The following is a 17760-nucleotide window of genomic DNA, read 5'->3' on the forward strand; positions in this document are numbered from 1 at the left end:
TTCTACATGTGTCTTTTCCTCACCCCTTTGGCTGTTGCTTATTAAAACATAATACAGCCATTATGAGTCCCATTAAGTGCTTCTACTATGTAATCCTCTGTCTTCTCCTGCTGAATTGTATGAATGAATGAATATGATCTCATCCTGTGTATTTTGACCTTAACCTCTACTTGTACTTGGTTGGATTATGTGTCCATTCTGGTGATCCTCCTCCACTGTTTTTCATTGGGCATATACAGCCCCTTTGAGGAGAGGAGCTTCAACAAAGAGGTCTGTATGATCCCTGCTTTCTTGTAAGAGGGCACTGTTAAATATACATTTACTGTGTAGTAAATTCGAACACAGTTTCATTTCTTACCATGAAAACACATGACCAGCACTAGTTTAACACTGTTTACGACAGTGTCTGTTATTGCAGTGATACCTGTGCTGTGATGTTTATCTTTCATTGGCTATGCGGTATACTGTGATGTGGGAAATGGTTGTCCCACATTTTTAAAACAGATTATATTTTTAACTGGAAGACTAGACTTTAAGTTCAGTTGACGTTTCACTCCACTGTCTCAGTTCTGGCTGGCCTGATTGGTCAAAGACAATGTTGACACTTTTTTGCTCTTAAAACAGGTCGACTACATCTAATATTATGGCCACTACAATAAGAAAGTGGTCATGTCACATCGCATTTGAGACCTTTTATATCGCGGAATATATTCATAACTGCTGATAATGAAATTGCATTAATTTAACTCAGTGTTTCTGGTATTCTTTTCTAACTTGCCTCATTTGTTTCAGTGCGATCTTGATTCTTGGCTTAAAGATGGGCTCATTTAAAATTCAAAACGTCCCTCTGTATTGATGAGTAAACAAATTAGCACTGTTGCCACTTAAAGCATGTTAGACTTAGTATTGTTGTTTCTACTGTATGTTTAACCATACATTTTTTTTAATCATGTGGTTTTAATCATCTAGGTGTTGGATGCGCTTATCTTTGCATTCTTTACCATCGAGATGCTCATCAAGATGGTGGCCCTGGGAGTCTTTGGATACAAGAGAAGTTATCTCAGCAACAACTGGAACAAGTTTGATGTCTTCATCATCTTTGGAGAGTTAGTGTCCCACAAATCTGTTGTCTCTGCTTTCTCTTTCCTCTGCAGATAGACAGCCACAGTCACCTTAGGAATACATCATACAATCATTCAGGCACAAACATAGCAGGGCTCTTGGTTTCAAACTGGAGAAACAAAAAAATGTGGACACCAGCAGTCAGAACGGTCTGACTTTTTTATTTTTTATTTTAGGGAAGGCAGCCTACAAAGAAGGTTTATGAACCATGAGCCTCTCATTGCTTGTTTATGAAAGGACTGTCTTCCTATTCGTGATTAGAATGTGTATATATTATTCATTTTTGTAACTGGAAGTAAAACTCTTCTGCATTTGTCCGTTCAGGGTGTTGGAGTATCTTTTTGTTTCCTTCGGTATCCATTTACAAGTCTATCATGTGCTCAGACCAATGCGACTCATCGGCAGAGTCCCAAGTAAGTCGACATTTGAACATTTGAAGTGCCTGATGAGAACAGAGTCCATTCACTCAACTACCTAGCTCTCTTCAGTGGTCCTCAAAATCTGTTACCCATGAATTCCCTCTAGCTGTGTAATCAATGCAGTGGCTGGGAGATAACATAAAGAAAAATGTTCAAACGTTTAAGTTAAAATGAATTTTGAAATGAAATTAAGTTAGACTAAACTGTTAAGACTAGGGCTCCAACTAATGATTAATTTTCTGTTGATCGAGTAATCAATGAATTGTTTTAGCTCTAGTTTAGACAAAACGTTGAAACGTTATGAAGAAACAAGCTACTTTTTTCCACAGTTCATCAAGATGAAGGCTTGTGGTTGTTAACCACATATTTTGCAGTGTGTTTCTAAACATATTTACCGTAGGTACTATATGTAGTCATGTTAATCTTGTGGATGATTATATTAGTGAAAGATTTCTTAATGGATGTTGATCGCTTGATAAACCTCCCAAAGCAGTTTACTTCTTTCCTCTCTTTCTCCTTGTCTTTGTTACATTTGAGAAATAACAATAATTCTGGCGAAAGCGGGTAAGTGGCCTTTTGGCACTGTATTTGACAACACTACTCAACTTAGGGCAGTTTTAGCATCTCTCTGATAATTCTGCTTCTGAAATTTATTCAAACCAGAGTCAGAGCCAAATGCATGTGGATTGAGACACACCTGCAAGACCAAAACAGTGAGGCCAGGCAGTGCCATAGTGAGCTTTAGATAATAAGATGTAAACCTAATATAATAATGTGTCCACTATATTCATAATTTAATTGAACAGTCTGGGTATAACGTATACTCTGAAATACCAAAAGAAAAGGAAAAACTTCAGTGCTTAACCCAATAAGAAAACATTTCAATGATGAGACTAAACCCAACTGACAGTTGAGGATGGATGTTAGACAAGACCAGCCACAGGGAAGCTGTGAGTTCAAATCCCAGAGTATGAAATAATGTCAGGCCACTGTACACTCAATCAGCAAGAGTTTGAAAGAAGGCAAAAGGCAGTTGTCTATCATGTATATTAACTTTAAATATGGGTGCATATGTACTATATGCTTGTGCATGTGTTTGTATGTGTAAGTATTGTCAAAATAATAATTTCTGATGGCATCCTCTTTTGTTCATCTGTGTAGGTATGAGAGAGCTGGTGAAAATACTCCTAGACACCTTGCCGATGCTTGCAAACGTTCTCATTCTCTACATCTTTGTCGTGCAAATTTTTGGCATTGTGGGAGTTCAGCTTTGGGCAGGGCAGCTGCGCAACCGCTGCTTCCTCGGAGGGGACATCCCCAAGTAAGGAAATTGCATGGTCTGCTCTTCCAGTATTATCTCCGGCCTGCCCTTACAATTAATAGCTATCAAAAAACCTGCCAATTATTTTCCCAATTATTTAGTTATAGTCTGGTCTATAAATTGCCAAAGAATAGTGTAAGAAAAAAAAACGTCCAATTTTCTTAGGGCCCATGGTGACTTCATCAAATCATTTGTATTGTCTGACCAACAGTCCAAAACCCCCAAGATCCCTTACTTAGAATAAACACAGAATCAGCTAGAATCAGCAAATGCTTGGCATTTTTGCTTGAAAAATGACTGGAATCAGTCATCTTAATTGTTACCAATTAATATAATGTCGATGGACTAATTGATTAATTGGCTAATTGTTTCAGCTGTACTGTACCTATTTCTATCTTTGACCTCAGAGGCAAAGATAAAAATAGTTAAAACAATATTGTGATATTAATCAGAATGCTTTTCCGCTTTTAATGTGTTTAGAATGCTGAACAAGACACTAAACCACATTTCTTTAGATAAGTCAGTTGTAGAATGTTAATTAACTTATTAAAACTACTACAAAGCCTATCCTGTTTTAAGGCATTAGGTTTTGGTAGGTCTTCATATTTCTAAATTTTTTGCTCAGTTGTATATCTATGTTTCACTAATATGACCAACTGTATGCAAATAGGCTTTTTCTCAACACACAACACAAAAAACCCTGTAATAGGCTCATGTGAAGTCTAAAAGCTATGTAATGACATCTTTAGTATAGTGATTGTAGTGTATATAAGCTGTTATCATTCTTTTTCTATCCAGAATGTACAACGTGTCCTTAAGTCCATACTTCAGGTCCAAGTACGGTGAAAAAGGCCCATTTATTTGTTCGAATGATAACGAGAACGGGTTGCGGCGCTGCCATGATGTGCCACCGTACAGAAAGGATGGGGAAACCTGCTCATTGGCTGCTCCCAGCCACGGTTCAGCTGGGGCCAGGCCTAATGCCTGCGTAAACTGGAACTTGTACTACAATGTCTGTCGTGCTGGGGACCACAACCCTCACATGGGAGCCATCAATTTTGATAACATCGGCTATGCCTTGATAGCCATATTCCAGGTAAGAAAAGCTTTGACATGTGCAGAAATACATTTGCAGAAGGATATGTGGTAGCACAAACATGGAGAGCAGGGAGTTAAAAAAAATCTGGGAGAGGCCTCGTTTGGACCTTGCAACTGTACTTTGACAGTTTATTATGGCAGAATGGGTCAAAATTCTGAATTTTGAGAACTTTAGAACCCAAACATCATGTGAGGATGTGGTACTCAGTCATCCTCTCGAATCTATCTATGATTTATCATCATAGAGTGAGTCTAGCCTTCCTCTGGCAGGAGAACCCATCATTACTCTTTAGGAGATACTTTTGTATTTTGCTCTGAAGTTTTTATTGACTGTTTACTTGTTCACCATGTTTTTAAATTGTCGCTACACAGTAATATTTTGTTTTCATCGCTTTCTGTCTCACTCCTCCTGCAGGTTGTCACACTAGAAGGATGGACAGATATCATGTTTTATGTTATGGATGCTCATTCCTTCTGGAGCTTTGTATTTTTTATACTCGTCACAACCGTAAGTGGCAACTTGTCATGTTTTTGTTTTCTTCCATGCTGGTAAATTTTGGCTGTATTTGACATAATGGTCAACATAACTGACCACTATGGTAGAAATTTTGTTGTTCTGGAAAGGTGATTAAATAACACCAGTGACAACAAACTACTAACAACCTCTAAATCAAACTTTTTTATGTCAAGGACCAAGAACCCTATCATAATTTCTCTGTCAGGGCTACATTAAAATGAGGCCAGTAATACTTAAATCCATAATATGCTCATGTGACTGGTGCAGTTTACCTGAAGCAAAGTTTTTGAAGCCTTGCTCTAAATAGTCATTCTTTGCTTTCCCAACCAGATGGGCTCCTTCATCATGATGAACGTGTGCGCAGTAGTCATCGCCACACAGTTCGCGGAGAACATGAAAAGGAAGACAGGAGAGCGGCGTGCTGGCGCTATCACACAGATCTGTAACAAGATAACCTGCTGGCTGGGGAGGATCTCCCGTAGAAGAATCAGGTCAGATAGTGTATAGGCTGTATATGCCTTTACATCATGTACAGATCAGGGTTGTTTACAGTGATATCTGGTAGTATAACTATGTGAGATTATGTCAGGTTCATTCTTCCTTTGAATAAATCATCCAAAATATGTGCAATTCCTAGCATGAAAGTAGATGTAAATGTTTTCTTCTACTATAACTGTCAAAGTAAATGCTTACACACACTACCAGAACATTATCTCCTAATTTAACTTGAAAACAACACCCTCTTGGTCTGTTTTCAGTCATTTACTGTTAATCATGTCTTGTCCTTTTACCAACAGACATCGTAACAGGGTGCACACCGGTGGCATGGGGAACAGGAGTAATACCACACTGGTGGGACTAGTTAACACCTTTCTGTAGCACCATCAGCAGCAGCAGCAGCATTGTTGCCTCACTAACTGACTCCCCTATCTTCCAGAAGGAGGTCTGGATGCCATTCAAGGGAAAGCTTGAGAGGATGGTCAACAGCAAACTCTTTGACTGGGTGATCATGTTTGCTGTTTTCCTCAGTATTCTCACCATTGCCATAGAACACTATGAGCAGGTGAGGAGAAAAGTGTTTCTGACTCACTAAGAATCCAAAAGAGAATAGAAGAATGAGAAATTGACTATATTATTTCTCTTTTCTTCCTTCTAGTCATTTTTTCTTTCTTACTTATTTTGTATTGATTGCTTGTGTTATCACTCTCCCCTATCCTCTCTTTGCATTTCCGCATTCTCTTGCTATCTGTTGCTCCCTCCCTCTCTCTCTCCCTCCATCTATATCTCTCTTGCCTTTGCCCTTTTCTGCTCTCTCTCTCTTTATCTCCTTCCATCCTCTCTTCCTACAGCCTAAGGAGTTGGCACAAATGTTACAGATCAGTAACGTCATCTTCGCCTTTATATTTACCGTGGAGATGGCCTTAAAGCTGCTGGCTCTCGAGTGGGAATACTTCAGGGACCGAAACAACATCTTTGACTTTGTCATCGTTATCATCAGGTAATATGATCCTATGAAGTCGCTTTGCTTTGTCCTGTAATATGTGTCAATATTGAAATGTCTTTGGTTGGGCTTCAACTCTCATTGGGACGAACCATTGTTTTGTTTTGTTTTGTTTTTTGTTTTTTTTGACCATGGCGCACAAAACTGGTCAGATATTAAGCAGAATTCTTCACAGTGCAGTGCATGCCAGTACTAGTAACAAGTATTAACAACAGGCTAGATTCCGGTAATATTAAAATAATATAACCTATAACCTCACCATACAATTTATTAAATACATGGTTACATTTCTCAGACAAAAGTTGCCAACAGCGTATGAAAATGTTTTTTTTTGTGGTTTTCAGTTTGTGGGAGATAATTGCTAAAACTGATGGCAGGTTGTCAGTTCTGCGCGCGCTTCGTCTTCTGCGGTTTGTGCGGCTGGTGCACTTCCTCCCTTGCCTGAAGAGACAACTGCTAGTGCTGAATAAGACCATGGAAGAGGCAGCCCCGCTCTGCAGGCTAATGCTGTTTGTCACTTTAATTTTTAGGCATGTACACACAGGAATACACACAAATCCTTCCTCTCCATCTGTCTGTTGGTAGATATCTGTAATGACACGGTGCTATTCTCTTACTATGATAATCACCAACGAGATGCTCACATTGAAATGATTCTGACTGCATTTTCTCGTGTCTTTGCAGTGTTTTGGGTATGTGCCTGTTTGGTGGTAAATTTAGCTTCATGACACTGAATGGACACAAAATTGATGACCGCAAAAACTTTGATTCCCTACTGTGGTCCATGGTCACTGTGTTCCAGGTTAGTTTTTGTCTTCCTAATTTGTGCCATCATGATTGTACTCCATCATCATGCCATTTGTGCATTATCTCTGTCTGTGTTGCTCTCGATCAACCTAGATTCTGACTGAGGAGGACTGGAATCTGGTGTTATATAATGCCATGGCTGCCACCTCTCCATGGGCCGCTCTCTATTTTGTTGCCATAATTGTGTTAGGAAAACATGTTCTTCTCAACGTACTTGTAGGCATAGTAATTGAGAGCTTCCAGGCCAGGGTGAGGACCTCTGTTGTATTTCTTTCCAAGAGCTAGGTGTTTTATAATTTATTGAATAACACACCCAGCGTGGCTTTGAGGTACGATACACTCAAACACACCTGCATACACAACTATGCTAAACTCTATTTCCTGTTGTTTCAGCACTCCTCAAGTTCAGATAAAGACTCCACCAGCTCCACTCCACCCAGCCAGGCTCCTGATTGTGACTCTTCACTGACAGAAAACAACAAGACAAACGTAAGTTCCTCAGAGTCATAACCTCCATATTCTGGTTTCAGAATCTACTGAGCGGTCTCTGAGATAGAACTTGTGGTGCGCGATATGTTTACTTCTCCCTTCTTGAAATAACGGTTACAGTTTAGAGATTAAGGTTGCTGTACTTCCTCAAACATACCAATGTTTCTACTCACACCTTTAATCAACTCCACTTAATGTTGTTCCAGGGCTCTTCAAGACCCAATCAAAACTGGCCTCTCTTTCCATGTGGGACCAGTAGACCCACTGTGATTAACTCTGCACCTACAGATGCCATCAAGGACAATGTAAGTTCCTTAGAGTGATAGTCCGGGATCAGCCAAGTCCCAGTGTGGTTTATGCTTTGGAAAAAGAGAGTTGACAGATGTGTAACTATTAACCCCTGCAGAGATCTTTGAACTTGATCCAGAAAGTGCTGCGCTGGTGCGAGGAGCATGGAGATTGGTCATTCTATATGTTGTCTCCACAGAACAGGTAAGTTTCACACATACACAAACACACGCGCGCACACACACACACGCATTTCACTATCAATCTCTTAAAATCCAGGTGCATTTCACTTTCTCATTGTCTACATAGTTACATAGTTTTGATTGTACAGTGCTACAGATGTTTCTCAACAACCAATTTACAGATTACTCATTTCGTTACTCACTGAAATATTATTCTATTAAGTTTTAATGATGCAACCTGATAGAGTAAATCACTAGTTTGAAACTAGTTTGAAAAAAAGTCCTAAACTTCATTAACAATGGTCTTAATTGTTGTTTCTTGTTTTTTTAATTTGAGCTAAAACTTGGTTTTCCTCTAATGTTTTAACTTACTGTTGCTACTTATGTGTGTTTGAGTTCAGGTTCCGTATCTTTTGCCAACATGTGGTCTCTCACAAGATGTTCGACCATATGATTCTGCTCTTTATTCTCCTGAGCTGTGTCCCCATCGCTATGGAGAGGCCTGGAATAGACCCTAAAAGCACAGTGAGAAAAAACATACATGACTAACAATTACTTTTACAATGGAGAGAGTCAAGACACACACTAACCTTTCCGCTCAGACACACACAAGCATAGTACAATAAATATAGACAGATGCACATGTACACACATTTACAGCACGTGTCCACTCAGTGAAATCATACCACATGTAATGTGTGATTAGACATGGCAAGTAAGAGTTTGATTATATGCACTATTAAGTACATGCAGGTTAAAAATGAATCTCACTCTGACCTTTAGGAGCGATGGATCTTGAATACGTCCCGTTATGCATTCTCTGCTGTCTTCCTGGTAGAGATGCTTTTTAAGGTAAATGTCAGTTTTGTTTTTTAACCACAGAGGTCTATGATTATACATGAAAAGTCATTCATATTAACAGAAATTGGATATTTTTACTGATAACTACAATGACTTCCTGGCTTCTGAGCGGTTGATTGACCTTTCCGACCACTCCCGACTTGAGATGAGGTATTAGAAATAAAGGGAAATAGTAGAGAGGAAAGCTAACTGTAGCCCCGGTCCGAACATTTAAGTTTGGACTGGGGTATAGCCAGAAGCCATTTTGACAATTCTTAAACTTTGATATGACTTTAGATCACCATAAAATAGATTTTGTATCTCAGATTTCTAGCTGATTTCCAGGAGTGTCTTAAAGAATCAATAATATATTTAGTTTGTATCAATGTGGTGTTGCTTTCACACCAGGTTCTAGCTCTTGGTTTGCTGTTTGGGAAGCACAGCTACTGTCGGTCCTCCTGGAATGTCATGGATGGTGTGTTGGTGATTCTGTCTTTAGTCCACATCTTTGTCTCTCTGGCCAGTACGGGCAAAAACAACATGCTGGGAATCCTCAAAGTTTTACGCCTGCTACGCACACTTCGCCCCCTGAGGTACATCATTTATTTGTGTTCATCATATAAATGTTTGTTTTCTGTTTGTGTCGGTTGGTACCAGTGCATATCTTCATGTTATGTTAGTGTGTAAGATGTGTTGATTTTAATAAACGCCGGTTTGTTTGTGTTTGCGTGCACCAGGGTAATCAAGCGAGCCCCAAAACTGAAGCTGGCCGTGGAAGCTCTCATCGCCTCGGTTAAACCCATCGGGAACATTGTTCTCACTTGCTGCGCCTTCTTCTTTTTCTATGGCATCCTTGGGGTGCAGGTAAGTTGGCACGCACACACACGTACAGTAGATTTCTTTTACCCTAACTGACAATGAAGCCATTGAAATGAACAACATGGCCTCTGGCATACTTTTAGCCAAGCACTCACAGTAAACACCTCTGTTGAGAATGTACTCCTTTTATTCTTGGCATTAATAGTTTAATAGCCTACCAGCCTTAACACAACTGAGAACTAAAGTAAAGTAACTAATAGATACTCTGTGCTTTCTTCATCTCACACAAACACTGTAGTTGTTCAAAGGGAAGTTCTACTACTGTGTGGGTCAGGACACAAGAAAAATCACCAGCAAGACTGACTGTGTGTCAGCCAACTATCAATGGATACGAAAGGAGTTCAACTTTGACAGCCTGCCTCAGGTACGCACTAATGCAGATGAGAAAAGGGAGAGGAGGAGTAGGAGAGGGATGTAAGGTTTGGAGATTCATGCCGGCACAATCTCCAAATACAGAATGAAGTATGTAAAAACTAGGAGCTGGGAATCAAATAGAAACTTGATCTTTGAACTGGGAAAATTAAATTAGTCTGCTAGGCCCGAATTCTTCATGCTGGTGCCATGTTTTTCTAAGAAAAAATTCTAAAAAGTAAGTGATTTTTACTGATTTAATGTTTTTTTTTTTTGTGAATATACATTTAACACGTTTAATATTTTATGTCTATCTACTGCCTGTTATTCACAGTTTCTCGTCCTCAAAATGTTTTCATCCAAAAGCAGGTTTTGCAGAGGTGTACAATCTTTTAATCAGAGATGTATTATGTTTCGGCCAATATTGAATTGCTGTCTAAGTAATTAAAATAGTTTCCCATTTGCTGCTGACAACCACAGACAGAGAGAAAATCGCTGGCTAGTATTGTAAAAACTAAGGAGGTTATGTGTTTGGTTCCTCAACTTTGTATGTTACTTTGCATGACATCTCAAAAACTGCTTCACAGATTGCAGTAAAATTTGATGGTGAACTGTGAGATGCAGAGGCAAAGTTTTCCCAGATTCCTTGGTTCAAGAAGCTATCCCCATCGTCTATATTTTTAATCTCCGGCAAAACTGTTTCAACATTCCTCCTACAAATGTCATTTAAACTTCCGCCAGTGTGGTACATTATATATTTAAATTATCCTCAAAATGTTTTTAACTTTGTTCTTTTGTAATATTCCATACCATTTTCCTATAATTGGTTACCAATCGGACATAACTTTTAAAAACTTAGTTACAGCCAAATTTACATGATACAGACTCACGCACATAAATTGACTGTCAATTTTTCAGTGGCCTGAATCTGACTTTTCTTGAAACAGTTAGTCTTGTAGAAAGGACAGGACATTCAGCTACTGTAATGAACTTGTAAACTGTAACAGAACTTCGGATCTAATAATATTAGTACCTGGAAAATCACTGTGTGTTAACTTAACAGTTATTTTGCCTGCTGTTCTGTCTGTTGTTTCCAATTTAGGCTCTGATGGCCTTGTTTGTAATGTACTCAAAGGATGGCTGGGTCAACCTCATGTATGATGGGCTGGATGCTGTGGGAGTAGACAAACAGGTAAAGTTCGTAGGTGATATGCCTGATTTATATTCTTTCAAGGTTATGTAAATGGTAAGGAAACAATGGACAATACAGACTTGATGTTCAAAGTGATGGATTACACAACTCAAGGAAGTTTCATGGGTCTGCTGATTAATTTTCTTATAGTACAGAAATAAAATGGAAACAATTTGCTGCCTGGATGTTGAAGAAAATGCAGCTAAAAATGTAAAACTGTGTAGTGTGCATTGCAGACAACAGTGGAACAAATCAGTTTTGTACTTTTTATTTCTCAAGCACAAGAAAAAAAAATCTGATGTCTGTTCTCTTCTTTTAGCCTGTGAGAAACCACAATGAATGGATGCTTCTTTTCTTCATTTCCTTCATGATTATGAGCTTCTTTCTCCTCGACATGTTCATTGGTGTGATGGTGGAGACCTTCCACCAGTGTCAGCAGGAGCAAAAAAGACGGGATGAAGGAGAAGAGGGAGGAGGGTTATTGCAAGACCAATGCAGGGGTAAGGGGAGAAGGAGGGACTTGTTGGTGGTCTATTTTTCTGAGCACTGCATCTCAGAGACTAAAAACAAAGGAGAGAATCTGGTTAGGTCACGCAACCTGCTGCAGAATTGTGTGAGAACTCTCTGTTGGGTTCCTTACTACGAGCGACTCCTTTCACTTACACGTAGTCATTTGATTCATTAAAAATGTTGATTAGAGCAGCGTTAAATGTTTGTGAGTGAACATACATTCATAATTACATAATTGTCTCCCTTCTTTCTTTGTACCTGTGAATGTCTGCATCGTTGTGTGTTTGTTCATATGCGCATGGACACGTGTTAAAGAGTCTGAGGAGAAGCCATATTACTCATACTACTCCCCCATGCGTCGGTCTATCCACACTCTGTGTAACAGCAGCTTCCTGGACATTTTCATGACTGTCATAATTGTCATCAGTGTCTTGATGATGGCTTTCGAGCATTATAATCAACCTCTGGTAATGCAGTTACACACAGACTCACACTCAACACACTCACGCACAAATACAATAACTGTGTACAGGTTCTGCAAGCTTAAAACAGCTGCCAAAAATTGGTTTGAATCCACTCTCTGAGGGGATAGAAATAAACCTGTGTGTGTCTGTGTGTTCAGTATATAGAGCAGCTTACAGAGTACTCCTACTACATGTTCACCGCCATCCTGATCATCGAAGTCCTTCTGAAGCTGGTGGCATTTGGCGTACTTAGGTTCATAAAAACCGGGTAACACACTAGAATGAGCGAGAATTTAACTTCTTTATGTGCTTTTGCATGTTTAAAATTGTAAGAGCTAAAGTGTTATATCATTTGTGTATGTTTATAGATGGAATGTGGTGGACGTCATTGTAGTCTTGGTTTCCATCATCAGTATCATTTTCAACGAGATGAAAATGGCAGATGCAATTCCCTTTAATCCCAGCATCCTGACTGTGTGTAGAGTACTCAGACTAGCACAAGGTACACACACACTCAGCAAAGTGACATCTTATTACTTCTAAAGGTGTCTTTGGGGGACAAATATATAGTGAGTGTTGTGTATGCACATATACAAAGATATTAATGACAACAACTGTGTCTCCCTCCAGTGCTGAAGGCCAAAAACATACGAGTTCTCCTGAAAACCATTATCAAGACGCTATCGCAGGTAAACACAGAGACTGTGGGGTTGATTCTGTTTTTTGTCTGATTCATTACATGTGCTTGAGTAGATGACTTGAGTTTACAGTATGCAGATTAAGACCCTGAAGCATCTGTTTGTGCCCTGTTTGCATACTAGAAACTTAACAGCAGTGTTGTACACGCCAGTCAGGTTTATATTAAATCTGCATTCTAAGAAAGACCAAACACATCAGATAGGACCTCCTTTTTGCCATCATAAACTCAGTTCTCTACATATCAACAGATGGACCAAGTGTCCAATTGCATGAACAGACAACAGTTGCAACAGCAAATTACCACAGCAAATGGGATCAGAAGAGAAAAGAAAACTCTGAAAAGGATGACATGTACTTTAAAAACAGTGGCAATTACAAATTAAAGCCTGTCTGCATTGATAGCCTGTTTCAAATAAAGGTTCCTGCTAGTTGAGGTACATACAGGCATCGGTCCTTGGATGAGAATTACAACTACATTATAGTGTTTGCTGTGTAGGGGATCTAACATGCATTTTGATTCCAGGTTGGAAATATTTGTCTGCTCTTCATGTTCTTCTTTTTCATCTACGCTGCGCTGGGAGTGGAGCTCTTTGGCAAGCTAGGTCAGTCACACCCACATACACACATACACAAACGGGCTTACTGCAAAGGATCATGGTCCTAGAGCTGATCACATGTTGTCGAGGAAAGCAAGAAACCCTTTCGCTAAACCTTTAGACTTCTCGGTTAAAAAAAAAAAAAAAAAGTAGTTGTCAGTATGGAGCTCTGTTCTCTCTGTAAACTGCTGAATCAGTCACATATCTGGGGGATTTTATTGGTTGAAACCAACATGTCCACAGTGCAGGAAAAAACTGTGTCTGTGTTGTGTATGTCTGTGTTAACTAGAATGCACCGACGATTACCCATGCCTGGGTTTACATCGGTACAACAACTTCAGGAATTTTGGGATGGCCCTGCTCACGCTCTACCAAGTGTGCACCGGAGACAACTGGAGCATGATTCTGAAAGTATGCAGATTCTCATACATGCATACACACCCACTCTATACATTATACATATCCCCATAACCACTGAGAAAGCAGTCATGTCCAAAACCAGTTATGCAAGGAATATTACCCAACAACTTAACTTATACCCTGGCCACTTGACAACAAAATGACATAAGTAATCAAATAAAAAACAAATTAAAATTTCTAAGTGAAAACAAATACCTGCATCATAGGTGTCAGGCTACAATGTTGAAGTTAATCCACACCCTCCAGCCAGTGAGAGGGTTATCACACTAAAGTGTGATTTGATAGGATGTGCAGGGTTGTTTAAAAATGTTTCCTATTTTAAAGTTTTTAATTAGTGCACAGCATGAGGTCAGTTGATAATTCTGGGCAGCAAAAGAAGTTTTATGGGAAATCAAAGTCCCCATTGTCATCAGTAAAGAAACTTTTGCAAGCCTTTATTTTATGTCATGGATCTGTGATTTTCTAATAATTTTCCATTTAATTTCTGGGAAGTGTCCTGGGAAGAAAGTAGTAGTTTGGTTCAAATTATAGGGAAAATAGAGGCAATGTTCAATTGGTACACTTCCTGGTATTTCATTTTACTTAACTGCTCATGTAACATGAAGCGTTTTAGTCAATACACAGCAAGTCAGCTAAACATAAGAAAATATTTAATGTCAGCACACGCTTCAACATATATGAAGAATAACATTTCTTAATTAAAGCATGAATAATTAATTCATGAAAAGGAATTAATTTACTTATTTAATTTAGTATTTTTTTCAACAACAGTCTTGTTTTCCCTGTAACTAATGCATAATAAGACTGCATAGTTCAACATGGGAAACGACTCAGGAAATTATTGAGAAATTATTAGTAAATTAAAAACCCATGAAATAAAGCCTTACAATAATGTTTTATCCTAACTTGTAAGATTAGATCTTTCAAGCTTTCAAGATATATAATATGTATTTTCTACACTTCATTCAATTTTTTGCTGTTCTTTTAGGTTTCTAATGGTCACATTATTCAAATGACTGTGGTTACTAAACAGTTAAGATTTCAGTTTTGTAACGTTGTCTCCAGTCTGTGTGCTGGTATCTCTTCCTTTCTGAATCTTGCTCTGTCTCTCTCAAGGACACATTGAGGGAGTGTCGCCCTGATGATGATGGCTGTTTGAGCTACCTGTCCTGGGCGTCTCCAATTTTCTTCACCACCTTTGTGGTCATGGCCCAGTTTGTGCTTGTAAACCTGGTGGTGGCAGCGATCATGCAAGCTCTGGAGGACAGCAACGAGGTTGGTTCAGTTATTACAAATGCACAGAAAGCAGACAAAGATATAGTCATTCTTTGATCAAATAAAGCTTCACAGCTGTTCCTATGATTTTGTAATTTTCTTATATTTTATTAACACTTTCCAATAAAGTTTCCTGGAAATATCTATTTACTTTGGTACTAATTATAGGGAAAATAGAGACATTATTGTTGTTTTACTTAAATTATACATAAAATTAATTCCAATTAATTGTAACCTTGAGAGTATGAAAAAACTGTCTATAGTCAAGCATACAATTCAGCATATACAAACAGTTAAGGTTCCAATAATAAATTAATAGTGGAATAAGATTTACTTGGGAAGTTGATCTTTTCTTTCATAAAATTTTTATTCTGGAAATAAACAACTCTTTATAAACTCCAAACAATTAAGTCCATTTAAATAACTGTCTCACAACTTGGTCTGTATTTTTTCTACAATTAGTACCAAATTAAACAAATCACTATTGCAAAAAAATCTCTTCTTACATGTACAAAAAACACTGAGGGCATGATTTAATAACATAGAAAGTGCGTGGCAAATTTACACATCAAGTTTATCTTTAGTCAAAGTCAGCTGGGGCCTAGAGGTTAGAGAAGCGGCTTGGTACCCAAAGGTTGCCAGTTCAGTTCCCTGGACCGGCAGTAAAAAATGTGAGAGGGGGTGAATTAACAGCGCTTTCCCCTCCCTCAATATCCACGGCTGAGAGACAACTGAGCAAAGCACCCAACCCCCAACTGATCCCCGGGCAGCTGCAGCTGCGGCAGCCCACTGCTCCGGGTTGGGTGTTCACTGATTGGTTAAAGGCAAGGTAAAATTCCCGTGTGCGTTAAAACATACTAGGCAAATAAAAATTCTTCTTCTTCTTTGGTTCAGTGTCTTCTGCATTATTCAGAGTAACAGGAATTTGTTTCCAGAAAGAGATTTTGCTGTCGATTTTTTAAATGTAATTCATTGACCCAACCCTTTAAACCTCAGCCCCACTGTCAAAAGACACCTTGTAGAAACTCAAAATCTTTGTCATAGGGCTAAATCCTAATAACGATAATAAACAAAGCTTTGCTTTCTGACTTTGGCATTGAAATACAAACAGAAGAATATTTTAATATTTCAGAACAACCCTACTAACTTCTGTCTCCCCCTGGAGGAGGTAGTGCAGGACACTCAGCAGGCCCTGCCGTCGCCAGCGGAGAGTGTCGTATCCGGCTCGGGCCATATCAACACAGAGGGATCCTCAGAGTGATGACACACACAGACATGACTTTGTTGTTTTAAGTAGTAATATATTTATTTGTAAATTTGTTTTGTTGCTACATGTTCCTCCTGATGGCTGTTTTTATTGTAATGGAATGATTTTGATAGATAAGTTAGATCTTTATAAGATGTATAATGTGTATATCTTTGTAAATTTGATTTAACACCACCTGTTCCTTTTGGTGGCAGTTTTTATCTTAATAGAATAATTTCCAGTGGTTTCCAATGGCATTGAATGTTGCTTTAAATGAACTGAACTGTAGTGACTTTTTTTTTTTAATTCATTTTTTGTTTTGTTTTAAGCAGTGATATAAACTGAAAGTGAAAGTGAAAGACAAAAAACAAGAAGGAAAGCAATCCACTTCCTTTAATAAAGAAATTGCGATGTTATTTCAAATATTTTAAATCCTGAAATCCTGAATCCCTTTTCCTCCACCAGGTGGAGACAGGTCTCCCAATTCCAAACTTCGTGTAACTGTGTAGCCAGCATTGTCATAGAAGATTGTTTCTGCAGTTAGTTTATCAGATGCAAATTACTACTCAATTTACTATTTTCATACATCTTAAAACATCTCTAGAGGGGATTTTAAACATTTATATCTTCATACTTGATGGATTATTATAAAAACCCTTTATCAGTCCTCATGTGTCCCAGTTCATTCATGTATTCATTCATTCTCTGCCTGCCTTTGCCATATGACTAACTCTCCTGTTATTCCAGACCCTGCCATGCCCTCCTGCCCTTCAGTATTCCCTGCTTTCCCGCCTTTCAGCCACCTGACTCTTCCCTACCCACCTACTCACCCAATTCCCAGTTTCCAGTTCCCTAATCAGCTCTTAGTATTTATATCGGCCCACTTCCACTCATTCCTTGCCAGACTGTCTATTGTGTTTTTCAAGCCTTACCTATCCAGCCTTTCTTGCCCATTTTGCCTGTTTTTGCCCGCCTGCTTCTGACCTTGCTCATTCTTGGATTTTGCCTTCTGCCTGTTTTACCTGCCTGCCCGTTACCAACTACTGCCCATGCCCTGACTTTGCCTACTGCTTACCATAGCCTGCTTCTGCTTGCTGAGCCTAAAGGGGAACTGGTTTGAACTTTTACTAGTGTTGACTAGTGTCGCTGAGTCGTACTATTGAATCTTCCTAAACCTGACCCATGACACTAATGACCCTTTATTAATTACTTAATTGGTGGGCTTGTTGTACGAGCAATCCCACTACATGTTCTTCTGAGCCCAAAATTATATCTTTATTATTATTCTTCTGTTCATTTATATATTAATATTTTAAATCAAACATAAGGGCAGTGTTTTGTGTCATCCAAAAATGGTATGTACCAAGTTTGGTGAAGCTTGGATGAAAGATGTAGGATAGGGAGTCAAAAGTATATCTAACAAAAAAATCAAAATGGTGCAAAATATTTTATGATGCAAATGGCGTGGCCTATAATAATCTCTTCAGCATCCTCCACCGAATCCATACACACCAGAATTTTTCTTCTATGTCTCGTGGTTGCTG

The 17760-nt window shown here is 38.8% G+C and overlaps 1 protein-coding gene across 1 annotated transcript; it reads left to right on the top strand.

Moving 5' to 3' along the window:
- Window positions 1–1084: 1084 nt before the first annotated feature.
- Window positions 1085–16323, top strand: LOC120789843 (voltage-dependent T-type calcium channel subunit alpha-1H-like). The gene is made up of 30 exons (XM_040126913.1): window positions 1085–1106; window positions 1491–1535; window positions 2703–2862; window positions 3661–3958; window positions 4376–4468; window positions 4808–4968; window positions 5275–5329; window positions 5415–5540; window positions 5827–5975; window positions 6323–6508; window positions 6663–6780; window positions 6879–7034; window positions 7179–7274; window positions 7481–7579; window positions 7681–7766; window positions 8146–8269; window positions 8528–8596; window positions 8993–9177; window positions 9322–9448; window positions 9702–9827; window positions 10917–11006; window positions 11326–11506; window positions 11832–11983; window positions 12139–12248; window positions 12349–12482; window positions 12611–12669; window positions 13203–13281; window positions 13565–13686; window positions 14812–14970; window positions 16103–16323. The coding sequence occupies exons 1-30, from the start codon at window positions 1085–1087 to the stop codon at window positions 16229–16231; spliced, it is 3696 nt and encodes a 1231-aa protein (XP_039982847.1). The 3' UTR covers window positions 16232–16323.
- Window positions 16324–17760: the final 1437 nt, after the last annotated feature.

Source organism: Xiphias gladius, chromosome 1 (assembly GCF_016859285.1).
Source record: "Xiphias gladius isolate SHS-SW01 ecotype Sanya breed wild chromosome 1, ASM1685928v1, whole genome shotgun sequence".
Taxonomy (NCBI): domain Eukaryota; kingdom Metazoa; phylum Chordata; class Actinopteri; order Istiophoriformes; family Xiphiidae; genus Xiphias; species Xiphias gladius.

Coding starts and splice junctions, on each gene's coding strand:
- LOC120789843 (XM_040126913.1), top strand. CDS start 1,085: ATGTCTTCATCATCTTTGGAGA. Junction 6,509..6,662: donor TTTGTCACTTTAATTTTTAG/GCATGTACACAC, acceptor GTGTCTTTGCAG/TGTTTTGGGTATGTGCCTGT. Junction 6,781..6,878: donor CCATGGTCACTGTGTTCCAG/GTTAGTTTTTGT, acceptor CGATCAACCTAG/ATTCTGACTGAGGAGGACTG.